Source organism: Micrasema longulum, unplaced genomic scaffold (assembly GCF_059751315.1).
Source record: "Micrasema longulum isolate JH-2025_06_02 unplaced genomic scaffold, ASM5975131v1 h1tg000359l, whole genome shotgun sequence".
Lineage (NCBI taxonomy): Eukaryota > Metazoa > Arthropoda > Insecta > Trichoptera > Brachycentridae > Micrasema > Micrasema longulum.
The window spans coordinates 9557-34284 of record NW_028277561.1 but is presented as its reverse complement, the minus strand read 5'-3'; the positions used below and the strand labels follow the sequence as shown (position 1 = coordinate 34284).

Here is a 24728-nt window from a genome sequence, read left to right as displayed (position 1 = left end):
AGGGACGAAATGACTCATGTTTTTTATATTTTAAAAACGTATTTCCATCAGTGTAACTAAGAAGAGCTTCGCAATTGTGCCGCTAGGCGAAGTTTGATGTTTACAAAAAATAATACTTATATTTGAGTATTTATTATTTTAAGCTTTGTTAATCACTCATGAACAAATATTTACGAATGGAAAATTACACAATCCTTTTAACAATGGTTATCCAAAAGGTTTTTACACGTTTTTCTGACACAATTATACATTTTTGTTTAGGCTCTAAACGTCACATCTAGCTGGCGGCCGAAAAACTACTAAATACGCGTTGGGCATGACTGCGTTTGGGTATAAGTTGTTTCATCACTTTTGAAGGCTGAGGGCATGTGAACGTATTAATGTGTAATGATAAAGCCCCATTTTAATAATACAATCCCTCAAAAAAGCTAAAAAAAATATATTTTATGAAATATTTAATTGCTATAAAAAAAATTTAGGCAAACAGTAATTTTGCATTTTGATAAATGGGTATTACAAAACGTCGAAGGTACACCGACCTAATCAAAATCATTTGAAAGTACATAATTTAAAAAATAATAGTACCTACGCGAAAATTTTTGACATATGGGTAAAAAAAATAAAACGCTGGCAGCACTGCACAACACACCAGCTGATTTTCGTCCTTGAGATTTCGCGGGTCGAGATGAAGGTTTTTCGTTTTGACTTATGACGAAATTAACAGTTAATGTCAATAAATTTAGCTCGGGACACGGGTTCAAAATCATCTGACATGTCAGTCAGTCGTAATAGGGTCCCCTAGAGAGCTCTTCGTCCGGCGGAGTTCGGCACTCAATAAAACCGAAGCTGTTCAGTGTGCAACCGTTTAACCTCGCAGTGTTTTCATATTTCTGGGTAATTCCTGATGTATATTTTTGTATCTGGTTACGCCCTTGCGCAAATATTTGCGTCACACTAGTATCGGTTGCAGTCTATTTCTACATTTGTGTGTATCCAGCCAGCAGTTTTGTCGATATTCGTTCGGCCTTCTCTCCGGTTTCCAATCGCTTCGAGTTTTCAAGATGCCGAACATAATCAATGAAGTCAAATTGGACTTCAAAGACGTTCTTCTGCGGCCGAAAAGGAGCACGCTAAGGAGCAGAAACGATGTAAGCACACGCAATTAACTCATTTTAATTCGTTTGACGCTAGAACCATTTGGCAAATGAGGGAAAAGTGTTTCCTAACATCTTTATTTTTGAACTGGCGGAACGTCCTCTATCAACCTTTATGAAATAACTCCCCGGATCGATGCTGTGAATTAAAATATGCGACCTTTCATTCATCGTTCGACGATATCCCGGTAAAACTCCCAAAATGATACGCGATAAGTCTGCTGTCACAATCACGTGTTTTTCAGATAAAAAAAAAAAACAAATGAACAATCAATTTTTTCAAATTTCGAAACGAGTATTGAGAATAAAATTTACTAGAACTTAAGCAAGTACCTACTGCGACTTCTAAACATTATTACATCGTGGATTAATGTAAGTATTGATTTGATTTACGAAGTTTACATTAAAACTAGGATTGGCAGTAATAAAAACGGACTTTATTTAATCAATACACTTTAATAGTTAATCTTAGAGATACTTTTGTTTATTATATTACTTTCAGCTTATTTATTTATTTATAAATTTATTGCAAAAAAATAATATACATAGGTACTTAATAACAGGGAATCTACATAAAACCAATTAATGTAAAATGAAAACGGAATGTTCTCTGTTTATGACAGTCTCCACCTAACATGGCACAGCCTGTTCTAAGATGGAGATTTTCTATCTTTAAAGCGTAAGTAGTCCTATACTAATAAAACAATAACATAATAAATAAAAACTAAAACTACTTAATTATAAATGCCTAGCTAATCAAATGTAAGAAATTAAAAATCATTATTATACAAATATAAAGTATATATATGTGCCAAGAATACATGTTACTTAAACATAAATAATATAGTATAATATATAATTAAACAAATATAAATATGTGTACCAATTAAATAAAGTACTACTAGGTGCGAGGCTGTGAAGGTGAAGTGATGTTTTGGAAAAAACTTAAAAGCCACTTGTTCTCTTTGAATGTTACACAGTGTGTAAAGTGGTCACTTAAACCAGCCAATGAAAGGTCATAAGCCCTGTAAATGCCTAGACTCACATATTCCCTTCGCAAAAATGTTTTCCCTTTCTGTTGCAACAAATTTAAATATGAACAACTCCCTAGGGAGAAAATCCAGTCTATCTGCAAGCATTTGGACATACTCAAAACATTGTTGAATTTTAATGTTCTAAATATATATTATTTTTTTTCAATACCTATGTGAAAAGTTCTTTACTTATGTAGATACCCCTCAATATGAAAAAGAAGTTCTTTCTGACAAAATAATCTTTCTAGGCTTCAGAAATCAGAAGCCATTAGAAAATAATATGCCTATAAAAATTCCTTTCTTGTGAGAAGTTTGCTGTTGCAAACATCAGTAAAAAAAAGGAATGTCTTTAGCAATTAAAATGGTATATCAGTACTTATTACTTATTCTCTTGGATAGTATTTTAGATTAGATTAGATAAGAAGTTCACAAGTCAGAACATAATGTAAAATGATTCACTTTACTCTCCCTTCCCGGTGATGTGTAGCCAGTACACATTGCATCTAATAACTTTAATATCTCCATAAATATAATAAATGATGGGTTGAGATTTTCGGTACTCCTTCATTATACATTTTCCTATCGATAAAAATGATTTTTTATTAAATAATTAATGCTTATGGGAACATAAAAAGCGTTTTGTAAAAAATCGGAGATATCACCGATACAATAGAAAGTTTACCAATGTGTCGCATGTTGCGTTCGTAGTAAAAGAGTAATCCTAATATATAATTGTCTCGCACACTCTTTCCGTCTCAATCTCGATAATACGGGTATATTTGGGAGCTGGAGAGACAATTTTTATTTATTTATTTATTTTATTAGGTAAACAAACAGTAGGTACACATATATTGCCAATTTCTTTGTATATTAGTGTAAGAAACTCATGCACACACCAAAAAAATTGTTGACACTTAATACAATAATTTAAATTATGTTCAATATAATAAATGTAAAAGAAACGAAATGAAAAAATATTTATATAATAATAATAATGAAGTTAAATGTCTGCTTCTCTCAAAATTTCTATAATTTTAGACCTAAATTTACATACATTGTCACAAAAAATATCAGCCTCGGTAAATATATTATTATATTATATTTTATTATTATTATTATTTTTTTTTGCACCACAACAGGCCAGGAGGCCCAATAACAGTGGTGAATTACCTCACAGAACACCCAGGCTTGAGAAAAATCACATTTTAATTTTTGGGTTCTCACTGGGAATCGAACCCGGAACCTTCCGTCTGTGAGTCGAGCATCTTGACCACTACACCACGGAGGCCGCCGGATATTGTTATATTGGTCGCATATTCAAGGTATTGTAGATTGTTTAAAATGGTTTGTTGACACGTTTTCAGTGTAAAACAGAAGATTTTGTCTTGTCGGTCTAGATGGCACACGGAATGGAAGTCTTTCAAGTAGGTTTGGGGAATCAATTTTATTATTTATTCATTTGAATAAAATAACTGGTCTTACATTATTCGATTTTTAAGACCTGCTTAAAAAAAAATTGTTGGACCCTTTCTAGTCTATTAATACTTACATTATAGTAAGGTGACCAAATAGGAGTACAGTATTCTACCTGGGGACGAACAAATGGGGATTTATGCGTCACATGCGCGAACAGCAAATTTTCCCAGATGCCCGTTAGCTGTGTTAGTAGCTTCCCGGCTTTCGTTGGGGACGGTTCTTTTGCGCGCACTGAGATCATGAGTTAATGTTTTTTTCATGTTTTTAGCAATTAGATTAAAAATATCATCACTTTTGACTTCAAATATAAATAATTGAAGCTATTGACGATGAATATTACACTTTTACGATTTAAAATCTCTCATTTTTTGCATGTGTAGTGACTACACAGCACCGTAACGCGCGGAAATTTTTAGGACAGTAGGGGAAAGGTTAACCAGCCAATAAGGATTCATATGCCCTGTAAATGCCAAATATTTATTAATTTATTTTAACACTCGAGGCTTTTACATAAATGATTATTCCAATAATATAATATTCTTAAAGAATTTAATATTTAAAGTAAATCTCTAACTATCCGGATTAGTGCAAGCCCGACGTTATCCGGACACGCAGAAATCTGGAAAATAGGATTAACCATTAAATCGAGGCAATGTTTCCAAAGAAAGTGTAAAATTTACTATGGAGATTGCTTTTTTATTGCTTTTGATTTAATATAACGAATTGGAACTACATTAAAAACGTACTTAAATATTTAAATTTGTTGCAACAGAGAGGGAAAACACCTTTGAGAAGGGAATATGGAAGTCTAGGCATTTACAGAGCTTATGTAAAAAAAGTTAATAAACACATTAAAAAATATATATATACCTCTATCACAACATGGGTTAACTCTTCGTTTTAGTAATGAGAGAACCCTTTCAATACCCATTTATCGCTCTAATTTTTTTGCCTCCTCTCTCACTGTAGTAGCTGCTCGATCATGGAATAATCTACCTGCATTAGCGGGTAGATTATTACATTACAGACATTAGTCAGAGATTTCTTTAAAACATTTAAGTTTGTAAGTGAAAATTCTTGATGGAAGTTCATTGTAATTTATTATATAAATAAAACACGAGTGATACTTTAATCCACAAATTTGGAATATCCAGTGACCGGTTTCATCGCTTTCGCGACATCTTCGAGACTGGTATCTTTATTAAAAAGTTAAATGTATTTATACAGAACAGAGGTAAGGATACATAATTCAAAGTTATATGTAAGTAAATTAAATAAAGTTATTTTTATCTTAAGGATCATTATCGACAAATTTTCTATGGGTTAACTAATGAATGGATATAATGTTATTTTAATGAGTTTAAGTATTTTATTTTCATTATCATTTCATTCATTAGTTAACCCATAGAAAATTTGTCGATAATGATCCTTAAGATAAAAATAACTTTATTTAATTTACTTACATATAACTTTGAATTATGTATCCTTACCTCTGTTCTGTATAAATACATTTAACTTTTTAATAAAGATACCAGTCTCGAAGATGTCGCGAAAGCGATGAAACCGGTCACTGGATATTCCAAATTTGTGGATTAAAGTATCACTCGTGTTTTATTTATATAATAGAGATTTCTTTATTTACATTCAAATCACGTATGAAATGTCACTTCATGAATATTTCAGTTTTTAATTTTTCCTCCATCTTTCCTTCCCTCTTTACCTCTTTTATCTTCATAATATAGTGTAGATATTTAGTCAATTTTTTACTTTTTAAAAAAATATATATTTTTATTAATATTTTGTTGCATAAAGAAATTATTGATAAACCAACAATATTTATTTATTTATTTATTAACGGACATTGTACATTTATACAATTTATAGGGTTTAAATATTACAATAAAAGAATAGTTAAAAATATTTTTTAAAAAGAAAAGAAGCATTGACAAACATAAGGGACATCGAAACAAGATCTGGACTATTTATTTAGTCCTTGTTTAAATCGCTGTAAACTCAAACCAAAAAGTCCAGATCATGTCTTGAGTTAACAATACAACAAAGGGTCATTGGAGAATTAAAGCCATAGTCTGTTCTATGCTGATCGATAAACAGTACTTCATTGTTTCTCAACCTACGAGTCAGAATATTGAATTTTACTTGTCCCAGTAATGATGGAACGTCGATTATACCATTTAGTAAGACGAACATATATATGGAATCAATATTAGTTCTACGTTTTTATATGTTCATATACCTCTAATTTTCTCAAATTGAACGGTTTGGGTGGGTAGGAAGAAATTTTCCGCCATTATTCATATGTATGTAAACTTTATATGTACATAAAGTTTTTTAATAAAATAAATACGGTAGGGTCAAAGCACCAGTAAATGACCACCCCCCAGTAAATGACCATTGGTTAATAAAACACAGTATAATAAGAATTACTACATGTGTCCAGTCAAAAAACTTTCAACACTAGAAACTATGACGAAAGCGGTAGGCGGACACATCTTTTGGTAAGAAACAAATCTGTCAGTTTTGAACTGTGAGTTGTCAAAAGGTAATATTGCGTCTTCCCGTTATTGTTCTGAGATTGATAGTGTTTTTATAAGGAAAGGTGTGGTAAGTGTTTTATTTGATGCTATTTCTTATGCAATTCTTTGAATATATCCATATTTTAATGTGTTAGGGTGTTTGTGGTGTAAATCTAAGTATTATTTTTACTGGGTTAGTAGTGGTCATTCACTGGTGATTCTGCTATTTTTTTAGAGTTATAATAATTATAATTGTACTACTCGTATTTCAATAAAAAAGTAAAAGTATTTAGAAAAATTAATGTGTTTTTTATTTTGTACGCTTAAATAATGAAATTTATACCTTTAATGTGGGTTTTACTACAAGCTGAACCTTAAACGGTCATTCATTGGTGCTTTAAGCCTGCTCATGTTGTACAATTTGTATAAACCTGCTATCCGTTCTGAGCCAATACAATATTTTTTTATTGTTAAACTGTAAATACAAGAACTGTCAGTTTTTCAAACAAATAAAAGAATAAATGTGACTATGATTTGTTGTTTTTAGGTGGACTTATATCGCGAGATCACGTTCCGGAACTCGAAAAGGGTGTACAAGGGGATTCCTGTCATGGCCAGTAATATGGACACTGTGGGAACATTTCAAATGGCCAAATCATTATCCAAGGTTAAGGATTTATTATTTTTAATACTGGGACCTCAGGGCTCCGATTACAATGAGAAGTTAACATTTATAAAATGAGCTGAGCTCAATAAAATTAAATATCCCAACTAGAAACTTCAGACAAAACTTACTCTTTCATACCGATAACCATAGAAAAAACTATGGTTTTCATTCCCCTATGCCTAGAATTCTTAGGTCTGCCAACAAACATACCAGTCTTGATTTCTTTGATAACAAGTTGTCTTCTTTCAAACGATCACTGAATCAAATTCAATTATAAACACCTCTCTCCCGCTTCCACTCCCACAAAGTCTACTATAAACCATTGAGTCTTTCTAATTTTGTTAAAATAATTTTCTATGCATAAATGTGTCCATAAAACTGCCCATCGGGCGGATATATAAATAAATTAATTAATTTATCTTCAATTTTATCTACAAAGTAAAATTAAGTTTTCTGTATAAAAAACACAATATGCATACAATATTTTCTTCTAAACATGTTCAATTATAGGTTACCGACTAAAGTACTTGAAATGTTCATGCAAATATACTCATTTTCGAAATTGTAACGATTTTCGAAATCTTAACGATTTTCGAAATCTTAACGATTTTCGAAATCTTAACGATTTTCGAAATCTTAACGATTTTCGAAATCTTAACGATTTTCGAAATCTTAACGATTTTCTAAATCTTAACGATTTTCGAAATCTTAACGATTTTCTAAATCTTAACGATTTTCGAAATCTTAACAATTTTCGAAATCTTAACGATTTTGGAAATCTTAACGATTTTCGAAATCTTAACGATTTTGGAAATCTTAACGATTTTCGAAATCTTAACGATTTTCGAAATCTTAACGATTTTAGAAATCTTTTCTAACCGTAAACACCTGTCTAGAGTAGTTCTGGTTCTTTTTATCTCACTGAATTGTATTTTTCGTTCGCCTGGACACTTAAATAGTAAAAATAGTAATGAGGAAGTTCAGTGCAACGGGAAATTGGATATAAAAAATATTTTCATCATCATCATTGGTGCATAAGGTACTGTATTGGTACACCAATTGCAGCGTATCTTAATCATTTTTGTTACATGAAGGTAAGATGATCGATCTTACGCATCAGGTACCAGTCCAGGGACGATGAAATATTCTAGTGGAAAAACACATTCTTAAAAAAATATTGCCGGGAATCGAACCCGAGACCTCTTGCATGGTAGGCAAACGCGCTGACCATTTCACCACAAGGCCGACGTATAAGTAATATATTTACAACAACAACAACAAACCATCACGTCGTTTCCCCACAGGGGTAGGCAGAGAGGATAGAACGCAATATCACTCTATCTTTGCATACAGACCTCGCTTCCTCTACATTCATACACCTTCTCATGCACGCATGCCAATTGTTCCTACTTTTTAAAAATATTTTTTTTATTTATAAATCATAAAACACAAAGTATTTTACAAGCAAAATACGTTGGATTACATTCCCAGGAGTTGCAATAACTCAATTCGGGACGTAAATAATATTAGCATTTAGAAAATAACACAAATAACGCATTTAGAGAACAACAAAGAAACAATCAAGTTTAGCACCTTTATAACTAAATATACAACAACAATATATACGCCTAAAACTTTTTCTTACACAAGTAGAATAAATATACATAAAAAAAACGATTTCAAGAATAAAAAAAAGTAGTGGATCCACCAAGATAGATAAGGTTATTAACATCACATGCCATACAGATGATGCTGCCATGGTGACGGTGAGAACACATCCATCTCAGTTAGTAAACATAATTCGGATATACAAAACGTGTGTCAGACCAAATCATGGTGTATACAACAGAGGCGAGGATAGATAGAGAAAAAATAAAAAATACGAAAAACCAAGCAGAAAAACTAAATAGAAAAACCAAATAACTGCTCAAAACGTCAGAGATGAAAGTACTAAAGGCATTCGCAGGGAAACCCAAAAGAGGTCCATCTTCAAGTACACTTAAAATTTCGATTCGTTCCAATCTTCGTTAAGTCCTCAGCAACACATTTTCCAAACATCCGTAAGTCTACGAAGTTCGGATATAGAACTATACGACTGATATGCATCGCTCAATGTTGCAATCAGATCATAAAATATTACGATAAGTAAACTTGCGCTCACCTTGACTAATCACTGCGTTAATTTAATTTGTTTGCTTCCGTTTATTTGTTCTTACGTAACCTCTCAGTTAAAATGTATTCTGCATCTAGAGTCTGATATTACACAGAAATAAGTATTATGTATTAAAAAATGCAAAGCCCATGACATTTCGATTCGTGCGTATTCTTTATTCTTCAACGGATTTTCATTGTAATCTTCTGCAGCATGCGCTGTTAAAAAGATTCGACAACTTGCCGATGTAGAAAGAGCTAGGTTAGTTTATTTCAGCTACTTTCACGGATTATAACAAAGCCCAGTAAAGTTATATTTGATCAACGATATTTTGAGTTTGTCCAAATTTTTGTAGACTAGGACTGGATTCAACTCCCTGGGGAGCTGTTTATATTAACATATTACAACAGAGATGAAGAACATTTAGGAGAAGGTAATATGGAAGTCTAGGCATCTGGTAGGTAGCGCCACTGATGATGATGACTTTGATTCTCTTCTTATTCTTACACCAAATCATAGGGTTCACAAATTGCACCATAACTCAAACATTTCTGATTAGTCTTACTTTTAATATTGATAAAAATCTCATAACAAAAAATCCCTCACAACTGATTGAATCAAAATATGTCTGGCCATTCAATTGCCTTTAATTTCCAATCATAGCTCATTATCACTCATTTCACACATGCCTTTAGTGGGGGTCTACGTTCAAGGTGCACCAAAGGAATGCGATAATGTGTTTGAAGCTGCCCGGTTGAGTTTCAATAAAAATTGATGACTAGATATTCAGGAATATTTATTTACTTACTTATTTTATTAACGTATACGGCTAAATTTCCTTTTTCAAAACTTTGAATATGAATATTTTTGTATCTTAATTTGTTGCAACAGAGAGGGAAAACACTTTTGAAAAGGGATGTGGAAGTCTCGGCATTTACAGGGCTTATGACCCGTCATTGGTTGGTTTAAGTGGCATCTGAGGCGTAAGATGGATCCCCGGACGTTCACGTCACAAACTGATTACAAATGGGTAATTATTCTTATTTTGAAATAAAGCAATCTCTTAATCTGTCTTCATTGGAGAGACGTAGAACTGAGATGGATCTTATATGCATTTTCAAAATACTTAATGCTATAAGTGATGTCCCATCTCTGTTGCAATCAATTTCTTTTCATGTTCCCAATGTCTAGAATGTGTAGATTGGTCAATTCATCACACGACTTGGAATTCTTTGGGATAGATCTTCCGGCTTTTCATGGGTTTATTCGCAACTAAACAGTGTGGGATGAAGTTGGATCGGCATAGTTTAGCTCGAAGTCTTTTGTCTTTCGTTTTTATGAATATATTGTATACCATTATTGTTTTGCCCTTGTTTGTCTTTGCCACATAGTTTAATGTTCTTTTTGTTCAGTTTCTTGTATTTATGTTTCTTCATGTAACTGTTGTAATTGGCTTAGGCCGTATATATAATTAAAAAAAACAAATATGCTACCAGGTGCCGAAAAGTAAATTATGATATCAACCAATTTGTTTTGTGTTACAGTTTGGTCTATTTACGACAATGCACAAATACTACACATTAGAAGAGTGGAAGCAGTTTGCAAAGGAGTCTCCAGAATGTCTGGAAAACATGGGTAAGCATTTCTGACTGTTTTTTATTCTTCGGGAATGGACGGCAAAAGAATGGCTAAAAAGATTTATGATGCGAATATTGATGGATGCGAAAACGAGGAAGACGGAGACAGAAATGGCATGACCGGATCCAATGAATACTTAAAGACGTCGGAATAATCGTCATGGGTGTTTGAGAGGATTTACGAAAGTAGAGAAAGCGAGGTCTGTTTGATTAAACTTAACTCAACCTATCCTTACCTAACCTAATTTCACATAACAAAATGAATAAAAAAATAAAACAGTTGTTATTGTTATTAAATTAAAGAGGCTAAGCGACGTTCAGCCCTTTGTTTAAACAATGCTTTCAACATTTTGGCTAAGCGTCCATTAGATATTCAACAATATTTTGAGTTTGTCCAAATTTTTGTAGACAAGAACTGGATTCAACTCCCTGGGGAGCTGTTTATATTAACATATTACAACAGAGATGAAGAACATTTAAGAGAAGGTAATATAGAAGTCTAGGCATCTACAGGGCTTATGACCTGTCAATGGCTGGTCTTAAATGTTCTTCATCTCTGTTGTAATATGTTAATATAAACAGCTCCCCAGGGAGTTGAATCCAGTTCTTGTCTTTAAAAATTTGGACAAACTCAAAATATTGTTGATAAATTACCGCCGTCTTCCGATTTGCCGCCTGGGGAAACCGCGCTGCTTCCTTTCTCACTTCATCCTCTCATCTCAGCCCGGGGCTTCCCGCTGATCGCCCCCCGCCCCGGTGTCTAATACAGCCACTATTTTGTAATGTTTCAGCGGCGAGTAGCGGGACCGGACAGGGGGATTTCGAGCGCTTGTCCGACATTCTGGACGCTGTGAAGGGCGTGTCCTTCATCTGTCTGGATGTGGCCAACGGCTACTCTCAGCACTTTGTAGAGTATGTGAGGAAAGTTCGTCAGGCCTTCCCGGACCATACTATCATTGTAAGTCACACCTTAACTAATTACTATTGCTGTTTTAATAAAGAAATGAAAGATGAGTGATACTTTTAAGCTACTTTTAATTACCTAAATTATATATGTGTTTAAATCAATATATTGCTGCTCTTACTATAATGTGTCATTAATTTTGAAGATGTTTTTTAAATTGACTTAAATTTTTTGTCTTATATTTCGCTTAAAGATTCTTCTCATCGTTTCTTTGAATCACTTAAAATATGTATGTGTATATTTATGTTTTTCCTTTTTTTTAAAAATGTTATTACTATTTTATTTTATTTTTACATCTGAGCATGTTTTTCATTCATTATTTTAATTCCTAACTTTTAATTACTTTTACAAATTTTCTTCATTTTTAATATTATTTCCATTTGTAAATACTCACTACAAACTTTAAAATAACTTTTATTTACTTAGATTCTAATTTTTAAACAACTTCCATTTATGTTTTTTTTCCTTCTCTTTTTTATACTTTAATTAATAACCTTACATATAATTGCTTTATATTATGGAAACTTCACTGGTCCATTAGAGTTAAGTCTAACTGTGTAGAATATCAAACTTTGTAACTGTACTGTATGTTTCCTAAATAAAAGAAAATAAAAAATACTTTTTTTATTTATTTAAATCTTAAAATAGGGCACACATATCATACATATTGTTATGTGTGTTCTAATAATAACATTGCAAATATATTTAATTTATAAATTGTTTATCACATATGTCTTGACCATTATTTTAAATTTTGATGTTTTTTTCTTCATAAATATTTTTTTCCATTTCGTAATACTTTTTAATTGCTTTAAATAAAATTGAATTTTGTGACTTTGCCTTTTTCCTAAATGGAAGTCTAATTTTGTTCTTTTCTCTAGTATTGTGATCGTGTTCATGCTGGTTCCGATCAATTTTTTTCCAAAATTCTGTTTTTTTATTAGAGTTTATAATTTTATGAACAAATATCATTGTATTGTAAAATATTCTTTGTTTATGTGTTAATAATTTCATTTCATTTACCATCGACGTTACCCTCGTATATCTGTTTTTTTTTCAAAATGATTCTAAAGCCTTTATTTTGTAATACAGTTAGTTTATCTATGTTTTCTTTGTTTGATAAAAATAAAATGCTACTACAGTAGTTAACGTGTGGTTCAATAATTGCTTTGTAAATAGTTTTGCAGGAGTCCTTATCAATAAATCTTCTGATCCTTCCCAAAATTGATATTTTTTTTGCAATCTTATTTATTACCATCTTAGCGTTTTGGTGAAATGTAAGTTTTGAATCCAACATTACACCTAAATATTTAATTTCAGTGACTTCATTAAGTTTTTCATTTTCTATTACAATTGATGGTGTAATTTCTATTCTTTTGTTTCCTATATTCATATTCACTTTCCTCTTGTGTAGCGCATAAACTTTCAATGAATGTCGGCTAGTTTGCATGTCGTTCTCATAAACCCATGTCTCGTCACCAGTTACGATGCGCTCTATGGATGTGGGGTCTATTCTGACTGGTTCCAGCATGTCCTTAGCCAATTGAGTTTGTTGCATTTGAAAAAAACTCAGCGCTTTTGGAACAAGCCATGTTGTGACTTGTCCAATGCCCCAAACATCAACCAAAATCATTAGAACCGATTTGTGAGAGATGTTTATTATTATTATTATGGATAACTTATATAGCGCCATTTTCGTAATAAAATACCTCAAGGGCGCTTTACATAGTGATTATATTGTTAAATTAATTTAATTGAAGCTTTTGAATTTGTAATTTAATTAAAACAATTTATTTTGTTGTCACATGCTACGGATTTATTCAAATGATTTAGAGAACAAGTGGGTTTTAAGTTTTTTCCGAAACATCACTTCACTTTCACAGCCTCGCACCTCCGCTGGGAGAGCATTCCATGCCATAGGGCCTGCGACCGCAAATGCGCGTTCACTAAATTTAGTGCGCTGTTTGCGTAGAGGTATAATAACTTTTCCTCTCGCCGTAGACGTAGCTGATCTAAGCGTGAGACGCCTGTCAGCTAGTTCATCTGGAATGCATAGTTCCCTTAGATATTCAGGAGCAGAGTTGTGCAGTGACTTATACATAAGCCAACAGAGTTTGTATTCGACCCTCTGTGGAAAACGTAGCCAGTGTAGTTCCCGAAGTAGTGGAGTGATATGACCGAACTTAGAGATTCCGAAAATAAGTCTCGCTGCAGCATTCAATACAGGTTGTAGGCGAGTCATTTTGTTCATTGGTAGACATGCATAGATACCATTACAATAATCGACTCTAGACACTACAAACACATTTATTAATTGACGGGCGGCATAAACTGGCAAACAGTACAATTTAATGCTCTAATTTTTACTCCGCGTAAGAAAACATTTTTTGTATCCAATTTCCCGTAGGGCTGAAGTTCCTCATGCTCAAATAACCTTTCTTTTTCCTCATGCTCAAGAAATTTTTCAGGCGGGCAATGTAGTGACCGGGGAGATGGTGGAAGAACTCATTCTGTCTGGAGCTGACATTATTAAGGTAAATTTTATTTCGTGTGTTATTGAAATTTATTGCAACGACGGAAAACATTTGAAGAGCTCGTTTTAAAGACCGCAAATGTCACAAAACAACAATTTTTTAATACCACGGTTTTACTATTATTTTCATGTCTTTTAATGAAATAAAATCTAGATACACGAGGCATATCCAGAATGTAGGAGTACTGTTTGGCTCTCGTGCTGTGAGAATTTTGGATGATGTTTTTAGAATGACGTCTTATTTTTGAGAAGGGAATGTGGAAGTCTAGGCATTTACCGGGCTTGTAACATGTCATTGACTGGTTTAATAAATTTCAATCTTAATCTCAATATCTCTACAAATATTTGGATGTACTCAAAATATTGTCTTTAGTCTATGATTTCTACAATAAGTAAAATGAAAATAATAGACAGTCCTCTATTCGGTTTCTGTTTTGTGTCTTCCATTTTGTGACATTTCGGTTAACAATTGCAGGTTGGAATTGGTCCCGGCTCGGTCTGCACGACTCGCATCAAGACCGGAGTCGGTTACCCGCAACTGTCGGCCGTCATCGAGTGCGCTGATGCAGCTCACGGACTCAAGGGACACATCATATCGGTATTAACAATCATCCAGTATCTCAATATTTCAAAGTTAGACCTGTGAAGGCCTATTGTGCCATTAATTCTGCTGCGGATATCCTAATCAATCTTCTGAACGCATCCTGTGGTCTTGTCCCTTTTCCTCTCTCTATGATTATGTGGTGGGTAAGATGTGATATTAATTCTCGCCCTCCAAACCTAAATCTTTAAAGAGGCTATTGAGTGAAAGGCAAGTGCTCTTATATCTATGAAGGTTTATTGATATGCTCCACACCTAACCTATTTCGAAGTGGCCCAGACAAAATTTTTGTAGCTTACTTTTCAAATCTCCGACATTTCCATAGCTCCCTGGTAGAACTTTTGTCAGACCCCTGCCAACCGCTCATCTACACAGCGCATTATCTCATTGTCGTCCTCCACTTAAATGTTCCTTGAGTTTTGGGAACAGCCGGTAGTCACTTGGGGCTAGATCAGGTGACTGGGGTTGTTCAACCAATTTAAACCCTGATTTGTTAATATCAGCCATTGACACTAATCTCTTGTGTGCTGGAGCATTGTCTTGATGATATAGCTACTTTTCGCAGTGGTCTAAACAGTAATATGATTTTTGTATTTGTAGGACGGGGGGTGCACGTGTCCAGGGGATGTGGCCAAGGCGTTTGGGGCCGGAGCGGACTTCGTAATGGCGGGTGGAATGTTTGCTGGTAAGTGACTATTGATATCTATAAACCAGGCGCTTGCGGCGACGATCATCAGTAGGGATCATCATCATTATTGGCTCTACAGCCCGCTGTGGGCCTTGGTGTCCTCTAACATCGTTCATCCAGATGCTTACGGGTCATGGTGGATTCATGAGCTACCTGCATCGCTTCAAGCTCTCTGAGATCGACAGCTGCCCATGCGATGATGAAACTCCTCAAGATGTTCCTCACCTGTTGATGCATTGCCCCCTTTTCAGCTTTCAAAGATAACAGCTGGAGGCGCGATGCAGAAGCCTGTGTGAAGAACTATGCGACATCCCATCGGTGATAGGTAATAAAGAACTTACACGAGAGGTAGTATCATACATGATCAATATAGTGCAGGCAATTAAAGGTAAAATAAACCAAAGTAGGGAACAAAATGCCGAACACTCTTCTAGTGGAATAGAAGGCCCGTGGACTACTGCCAACAGGCCGGCTTTTTAAAAAAAAAAAAAATATATATTTTTCAAAAATATTTACAAAATAGTCTTAAATTAAAGTCCCGCTGAGTTGCATACATACAACTCGTCAGCAGGTTCTTATAAATTGCATCGATTATTCACACTTAACCTACATTAACAATAATTTTACTTGAAAAACAATTACATTATGAAAAATTAAAAACTATCACTAATACAAAAAACTTTTTTCTAATAACCATAATTTGAGCAAATATCTCACTCCTGTATTTAACTCAGCATTTTTAATATTGTTAGTGTTATGTATTATAGCAACACTGAGTAGGTACTTGTCTGGATAAATATGATCTGTGCATAAGTGTAAAGTCAAAGTGTTTTTACAACAATAATAAAGAGTACTTGATAATGACCCAACATGGGATAACTTAGTGTATCATTAATTATTCAAACATTACATTGGCGACGAGGAAAATGGCACTAAGATTTAGTGAATATGGCCCAGGTAAAACCTGGAGCCATTATATCGACAGATTTTGTTTTGCTCTGGAAGCAAATCAAATACTAGAAGAAAATGTCAAAAAGGCCAACCTGTTAGCAAACTGTGGAGAAGAAACCTACGACCAGTTAGTAGCATTAATATTACCTAAAAACATCAGAGAAGTTACATTTGAAGAAATTCTGCATGTATTAAACAAACACTACAATAAAGAGCCTAACGAAATCATACAATCTTACAAATTTCACAACCGGCAACAGAAAGTTGAGGAGTCAATAAATGCCTACATTATAGAGTTAAAAAAAATAAGTAAGCATTGTAATTTCATGGATTTACAAAGGACATTAAGAGATAGATTGGTTTGCGGCGTGAATGACAAAAATTTGCAACAAGACTTATTAACGAGAGAGAAATTAACTTATGAAAGAGCAGTAGAAATCTGTCAAGCTTTTGAAAGTGCAAAAAGGGGCTTGAAGACAATACATCTTTCAACCTTGAGCAGTGAAGATAATAGCGAACCGATGGAAATAAACAAAATAAGTGTGAATAAGAAAAATAATATGCAGATATATGAGTGTAAACATTGTGGAAAGAAACATAGAGGCGAGTGCCGTTTCAAAGAGGCAATTTGCAGGTTATGTATGAAAAGAGGACACATACAAAGAATTTGTTTTAAAAATAAATATAATAATAATAATGTAGAGGAAAACGGCGATGACATGTGTGGCGTGTATCATGCATGGGGGAGTGCAAAGGTGACTCCATATTATGTAACACTCGGTATAAACGGAGTCAAGGTGGATATGCAAGTAGATTCAGGAGCTAGCGCATCCATCATAAGTTACACATATTATCGAGAGTTGTGGCCAAAGGGAGGACCTGAATTGAGGCCCAATAATGCCAAACTCCAAACCTGGACGAAAAGTAGATTAGAGATTATGGGAGAGATGTTGGTAGAAGTCCAATATAATGGAAATAAACAGATGTTAACTCTGTTAGTAGCAAAAGGAAGTGGGCCGAGTCTACTTGGACGAGCATGGTTTGCAGACTTGGGAATCACAGTTGAAGGAATTCATGAGATACACAATATCACAACAGACAGACTGCTTCTGGAAGATATAAAAAAAATGTATAGAGATATGTTTAATGAAGGATTGGGAAAGTATAAGGGACCGAAAGTGTCAATAAAATTACTAGAAGGAAAGTCTACACCCATATTCATGAAATGTAGACCCACACCACTGGCGCTAAGAGAAAAAATTAATACTGAAATAGACAAAATGACGGAAGATGGAATATTAAAACCAATAACATATTCAGAATGGGCGACGCCCATAGTACCAATTGTTAAACAAGATGGTAGTATAAGATTATGTGGGGATTATAGATGTACTATCAACAAAGCAACTAATTTAGATACATATCCTTTACCCACAATAAATGAAGCATTATCAACAATAGCGGGAGGTAAAATCTTCACAAAATTAGATTTAGATAGAGCATATTTGCAAGTGGAAGTGGATGATGAGACAGCCAAATTGTTAACATTAAATACACCTAAGGGACTATTTACAATGCATAGGTTACCTTTTGGAGTTAAAACATGTCCGGGCATATTTCAAAGATTAATGTCCACATCACTAGCAAATATAGAGGGCGTATCAGTTATGTTAGATGATATATTAATATCAGGAAAAGATTGGAATGAACATAATCATAGGTTGGAGAAAGTGTTGAAAATCCTACACCAGAATGGACTGCACCTTAATGAAAAAAAATGTTTATTTGGAACAAATAGAGTTAAATATCTAGGATATCTAATTGATGATAAGGGAATACACCCAACGGAAGAGAAAGTAAAATGTATACAGGTGGCACCAACACCTCGTAATACTAAGGAACTTAGAGCATTTTTAGGTTTATATACATTTTATGAAAGATTTATTCCAGAAAAATCAGATACATTAGAGCCATTATACAGATTGTTAGACAACAACAAGGAGTGGAAGTGGACAAAAAAGGAACAGAATGCATTTGAAGAAGCCAAGAAAAAATTAACAGGAGAGTGCACCTTGGTTCATTATGATAGTAATAAGCCTTTGGTATTGTGCTGTGATGCAAGTGAATATGGTGTTGGAGCTATTTTGTCACATGTGATGCCAGATGGAAATGAAAAGCCTATAATGATGGCATCTAGAACGATGCACATACATGAACGAAGATATGCTCAAATAGATAAAGAGGCATTGGCGATAATGTTTGGGGTACAGAAGTTTCAGCAATTTCTATATGGAAGAGATTTCAAAATAATAACCGATCATAAGCCTTTGTTAGGTATTTTCAATGCAGAAAAACGAATGCCAGAAGTATTATCACCTAGAATGTTGAGATGGGTTTTGACTCTAAATAATTATAGTTATTGTATTGAGCATCGACCGGGAAATAAGATTGGCAATGCGGATGCTTTAAGCAGATGGCCGGTAGAACAAGAAATAAAAGAACCAGGAGATCCAGCAGAAGTCTTACTTTTGGAAGATACTCCAACAACATTCCCATACGATTGTAGAGATATTGCGGAAGCCACTCGTAAGGATAAAGTGCTATCAAAAGTATATTATAACGTATTAAAAGGATGGCCAGAAAACGTTGAACAGGAAGCTAAAGTGTATCATAAAAAAAGGGATGGATTATCTATTCAAAGAAACTGCTTGTTGTATGGTAGTAGAGTCATCATACCATTGTCAATGAGAAGCAATCTATTAAAATTATTACATGAATCACACGATGGCATCGTCATATCCAAAGCAATAGCAAGAAGTTATTTCTATTGGCCAGGGTTAGACGCTGATATTGAGAAAACAACGGGCAGATGTGATATTTGTCAAGAGCAAGGAAAGCAACCTAACTCAATCAAACATCAGTGGATTACACCAAGTAAACCATGGGCAAGATTGCATATAGACTTTTTCGGACCTTTTGCAGGTAGGCAGTTTTTAATTTTGGTAGATGCCTACAGCAAATGGCCAGAAATTAAAATTGCTAAAGACGTATCAAGTAATACAGTAATTGCTACGTTAAGGGATATTTTTGCAACGCAAGGGTTGCCAGAAACTTTGGTATCTGATAATGGTACAGCATTCACATCGGAGGTATTTGGTAGCTTCCTAAAAGAGAACAATATCAGACAGGTGAAGACAGCACCTTACCATCCAGCAACGAATGGACAAGCAGAGAGATACGTCCAAATCTTTAAATCAAAGTTAAGAAAAATGAGTAATTTACCATGGTCTGTAAAGTTGCCGCGAATATTATATAATTTGAGAACGACACCAAATACAAGCACAGGGAAAACACCCGCAGAAATGTTAAATAAAAGACAATTTAGAACAAGATTTGATAAGTTTCATCCACATGCAGATATTACTAAACAGACATTCCAAAAAGAATATAATCAAAATGTGGAAATACGTGATTTTAATGTAAATGAAAAAGTGTGGGCCAGACAGTACGGAAAGTCTAATAAATGGAGTAAAGGAGTTATATCAAAAATTATTGGTACGTCTAATTATGAAATAAAACTAGATAATGGCGACACACAAAGAAGGCATGTAAATCAATTAAAACATGGAGAAGACAATGAGGTCCAGGAAAATGCCAGAATGGAGGAATTTAAACCTCAATATAGTAGAGAAGAAGAAGAAGAGGAAGATGATATGGTGGAGATCCCTCCGCAGGAGAGGTGGGCAGATATTATAGGAATTCCAAGCACCTCAGAAGAAGCAAACATGCAAGCAGGGAAGGCATTGAAAAGAATGCGAAGTATAGAAGAATCGGAGGTAGCCCAAGGTAGTGACAAACTACCAAGAAATGAGGCACCGGAAATTAATATGAAGTGAAGAACATTTATGTTATGATTTATTGTTTTATTTGTTTATTGTGTTATTAGATTATGGTTAGCTTGTTACTAACTTAAATGGAAAGGTATGTTATGTATTATAGCAACACTGAGTAGGTACTTGTCTGGATAAATATGATCTGTGCATAAGTGTAAAGTCAAAGTGTTTTTACAACAATAATAAAGAGTACTTGATAATGACCCAACATGGGATAACTTAGTGTATCATTAATTATTCAAACATTACAGTTAGGTAACATGTTAAATATTTTAGGCATACTGTATTGCAGTGTTCTTTTGCCATATTTATTGCAATGTCTAGGAACAGCTAGCCCTAGTACAGCCATACTAGTAAACCTGGTGTTGTAATCATGTACCAACTTGTGTTTATACTCGGAGTGCGACGCATGCTGACAATTAGTACCAAAGTAGAGCCCTAACAGATAATTTATTTACAGATTTATACATTAATGATATTGAAATATTGTGTCTCTGGCGATAAGAGTTTTAGGTAGTTTCCTCTCCACATGAGCATTTGCTGAGAAGTTCCTGATAAGCCCACATTAATATATCTCTCCTGATCCCAATAGTTTAGATCAATTTTATGATATTTAATTGCAGAATAATCCACTTTTTGAAATATAAACCTTGTATACTATAAGCAAGGTAAATAATAAAGCAACTCCCATATAAAAAAAAATATATAAAAAGACAAAACATCGTAACCATCTTCATCTATCTTGGCATGTACTTCTCCAGCCCCTCATGCCCATATTTATTTATTTACTTATTTATTAAGGAAATTATACAGTATTTATATAAAACAAGGTACAAAAGAACAATTAAAAAAAGTACGACCAATTACAGATTTTACACTAATTTATTATGAATGCAAGAGGAGAGGGGAAAAATAATTGAATTCTAAAAAAGTAAAAATATGAATATTAAATAAAAAGCACATAAAAGGGAGAAGACATTGTATAGCTCAATATTATCCACATCCTGCTGCACTCCGTCCAGCCATCAGATTTTGGGTTTACCAAAGCTGTGTCTGCTGCGAGCTGTTTTGTCTGTGTTCGTTTTAAAACTGATAGTTATATGTATTTATTTATTTATTTATTAACGGACATTGTCCATGTATACAATTTATAAGGTTTAAATATTACAATAAAAGAATAGTTTAAAACATAAAAAAAAAAGAAAGAAGCATTGACAAACATAAGGGACATCGAGACAAGATCTGGACTATTTATTTAGTGCTCGTTTAAATCGTTGTAAACTTAAACCAAAAAAGTCCAGATCTTGTCTTGAGTTGACAATACGACAAAGACGGGTCATTGGAGAATTTAGGCCATAGTTTGTTCTATGCTGATCGATGAACAGTACATCATTGTTTCTCAATCTACGAGTCGGAATATTGAATTTTACTTGTCCCAGTAATGATGGAACATCGATTATACCATTTAGTATGCCGAACATATATATGGAGTCAATATTAGTTCTACGTTTTTGTAGACTAGAAATATTTAACATTGACTCTATTTCAGCATAAGAATAATTATCTCTCTCTAGTCCGAGCATCCACGCTATTTTTCGAAGCAAGCGATGTTGGACTGATTCAATGTGATTTATGCGATTGACATAGAATGGAGACCATATATCATTAGAATTGTAAAAATCCGCTCTGAATATAAAATATATTATTTACTGTATTACCAATTTTTGAAAATACCCTATTGTCTATTCTAGGTCACGACCAATGCGCAGGGGATGTAATATCAAGAGACGGGAAAAAGTATAAACTTTTCTATGGAATGTCCTCCACAATGGCCATGCAGAAGCATTCTGGTATGGCTCAATCAATTATCTTCTTCATAGATAAGAATACGTATACAATACTTAAACTCATTAGAAATATCATTATATCAACTCATTAGTTAACCTGAAACACTTTGTTAATGATCCTTAAGACAAAAATAATTTCATTTAATTTACTGTCATATAATTTTGAATTCTCTATCCTTACCGCTGTTGTGTATAAATACATTGAATTTCTTAATAAAGATACCTGTCTCGAAGATGTAGCGAAAGCGATGAAACCGGTCACTGGATATTCCAAATTTGTGGATTAAAGTATCACTCGTCTTTTATTTCTATAATATATTATACCCTTATGGTTTTTTATGGGAAGCTGTTGCAGAAATTTTAAACAAATTTGTAATAAAAAAACTGTAAAATCTCGAGAAAAAAAAAGGTTTTGATATTTACAATACTATAAGAAATGCTTCATATACATGTCTTTCTCAAAGTGGGCGATAACGCCTCCCTGTGGGCGCTGAAGGCCTTCAGGGGGGCGGTAGGAGGCCCAGAGAATATTGAGGGCAATGGCTGATTTTTAAAAAGGCGAAAAATTCTCCTGATATTTCAAACTAAAATTAATTGACCTCTTTTTCCTATCTTGTTTTTGTTTCGTTTGTCATTTGTCGGCCTCGTGATGTTTTTTCATTATTTATTTTTGTATTATTTAATTTAGTACTTACTGTTATTTATAACTTTAATTTCTTACTCCATGAACCATATCTCAATCATAATTTCAATTATGTTTTTGTATTATTTTCTATTGATTTCAATGATTCTATTATTTTGTATAATGTATGTAACTAATTGTCGGCCTCGTGGTGAAGTGGTCAGCGCGTTTGCCTACCATGCAAGAGGTCTCGGGTGCGATTCCCGACATGGTTGATATGAAATATTTATTAAAAAAAGGTGTTTTCACACTAGAATATTTCATAGTCCTTGGACCGATACCTGGAGCGTAAGTCTGATCATCTTACCTTCATGTAACAGAATGGATCAAGATTTGCGGCGATTTGTGTACCAATGCAGCGCCCTATGCACCATTAGGTGCGGAAAGGGAATGATGATGATGTTTTCGTTTCATTTTTCACTTTTTTTTTTTGCCAAAAATCGGCTGCATATTATCGAACGAATTACGGATATTTTTAAGCGAATTCGAGCCTGATATTGACAAAGGCGCTAAAGTGTATCAGATTCATCCTTCACTAATGTGATCTTTTGATTATTTAATGATAAGTTTTTTAAATTTTAATTCAAAGAAATGCGTTTGAATTGCTTTTATTAAAAAGGCTCTTTTAAAGTGTATGTAAGTTTGAACTCGGATCTAGGATATGGCTCATTTAAAAATAATAATTACAAATTTTTTAAAATTTAGGCAGCTCTATAAATTTTTTTCTTCTCAAAGTGGGGTGGAAAAAATAAGTTTGAAAACTTATGATATATGAGCATTGTATTCTGTTTTCTTATACTTGTATCCGTATTCTTCAGGTGGCGTAGCGGAGTATCGCTCTCCGGAAGGCAAGGCAGTGGAGGTCCCTTATAGGGGTGACGTGGAGGACACGGTGCGCGATACGCTGGGCGGGCTGCGCTCTGCGTGCACGTACGTGGGCGCGTCTTGCCTGCGCGAGCTGCCTCGCCGCGCCACCTTCATCCGATGCACGCAGCAAGTCAACACCATCTACAGCTCTTAACCGGACTGCGCAGGCGCGTCTTGCCTCAATCAGACTCTGTGGGCGCCTCCTGCCTTAAACAGACTAAGTGGGCGCGTCCTGTCTTAACCGGACTACGCGGGCGCCTCTTGCCTAGACGAGTCTTCATTTCCAATCACCAAATCAATAGTTAAAAAGATTATTCTAAATGGTTTGCTTACCTAGATCAATTATGATTATTATAATATTAATTTTAAGCGAGCAGCTTAAAGCTGATCTTAAAGATCTGATCTTGAAAGCTTAAATCTATTTTAACGAAGGTTAGCTGTTGGCGCACTTTAACTTTTCCGAAACAAATCTAGTCCATTTTTGAACCCATTGAGACTACACATTGAGATCAGCTCTCGTGGCAGCTTATTCCAACCATCAACAACCCTATTGCTTCCGTGGATTTAGATTGAATCTCGTTTTTGCCAGTCTGAGACGGTGGCCTCGAAGACGAGCATCTTGTTTAAGCTTGAACATGGGATCCAAATTTGGGCAGCTATAGTGACTGTCGAGTATCTTGTATGTCTCTATCAGGTCACTCCTTTCTCGCCGCTCCTGCAGCGTTGTGAGACCGGCATTATTTTGAGTATTTATAAATATTTAAAGCTACATCATCACTAACCCCACCTAATGGTATGTAGGGCACTGCATTGGCACACCAATCACAGCCTCTCGATCATTTGTTTCATAAAGGCAAGTCTGTCAGTCTTTGTCAGTAAAATTCTGATTCCACTCCAAGACTTGGTCTTACAAGAGGAATGGAGGGCGGGGCTTTTATATCAATTGCTTAATCCGCTCCTCCAAACCCAAGTACTTAAAGTAGCGGGTTGTTAGAGAGGGCGAGTGCTCTCATATCTTCAGGTTCAACCAAGGGTCCACCGAAAATGC

At 34.2% G+C, this 24728-nt stretch overlaps 1 protein-coding gene across 1 annotated transcript; it reads left to right on the top strand.

Annotated features, from left to right (window-relative positions):
• The first annotated feature begins 661 nt into the window (after positions 1–661).
• LOC148282220 (GMP reductase 2-like) lies at positions 662–23979 on the top strand. The gene is made up of 9 exons (XM_088225425.1): positions 662–1148; positions 6746–6865; positions 10562–10652; positions 11446–11612; positions 14087–14152; positions 14627–14749; positions 15353–15437; positions 22036–22134; positions 23632–23979. The coding sequence occupies exons 1-9, from the start codon at positions 1062–1064 to the stop codon at positions 23832–23834; spliced, it is 1041 nt and encodes a 346-aa protein (XP_088081551.1). The 5' UTR covers positions 662–1061; the 3' UTR covers positions 23835–23979.
• Positions 23980–24728: the final 749 nt, after the last annotated feature.

Coding starts and splice junctions, on each gene's coding strand:
- LOC148282220 (XM_088225425.1), top strand. CDS start 1,062: ATGCCGAACATAATCAATGAAGTCAAATTGGACTTCAAAGACGTTCTT. Junction 11,613..14,086: donor TCCCGGACCATACTATCATT/GTAAGTCACACC, acceptor GAAATTTTTCAG/GCGGGCAATGTAGTGACCGG. Junction 15,438..22,035: donor GGCGGGTGGAATGTTTGCTG/GTAAGTGACTAT, acceptor TGTCTATTCTAG/GTCACGACCAATGCGCAGGG.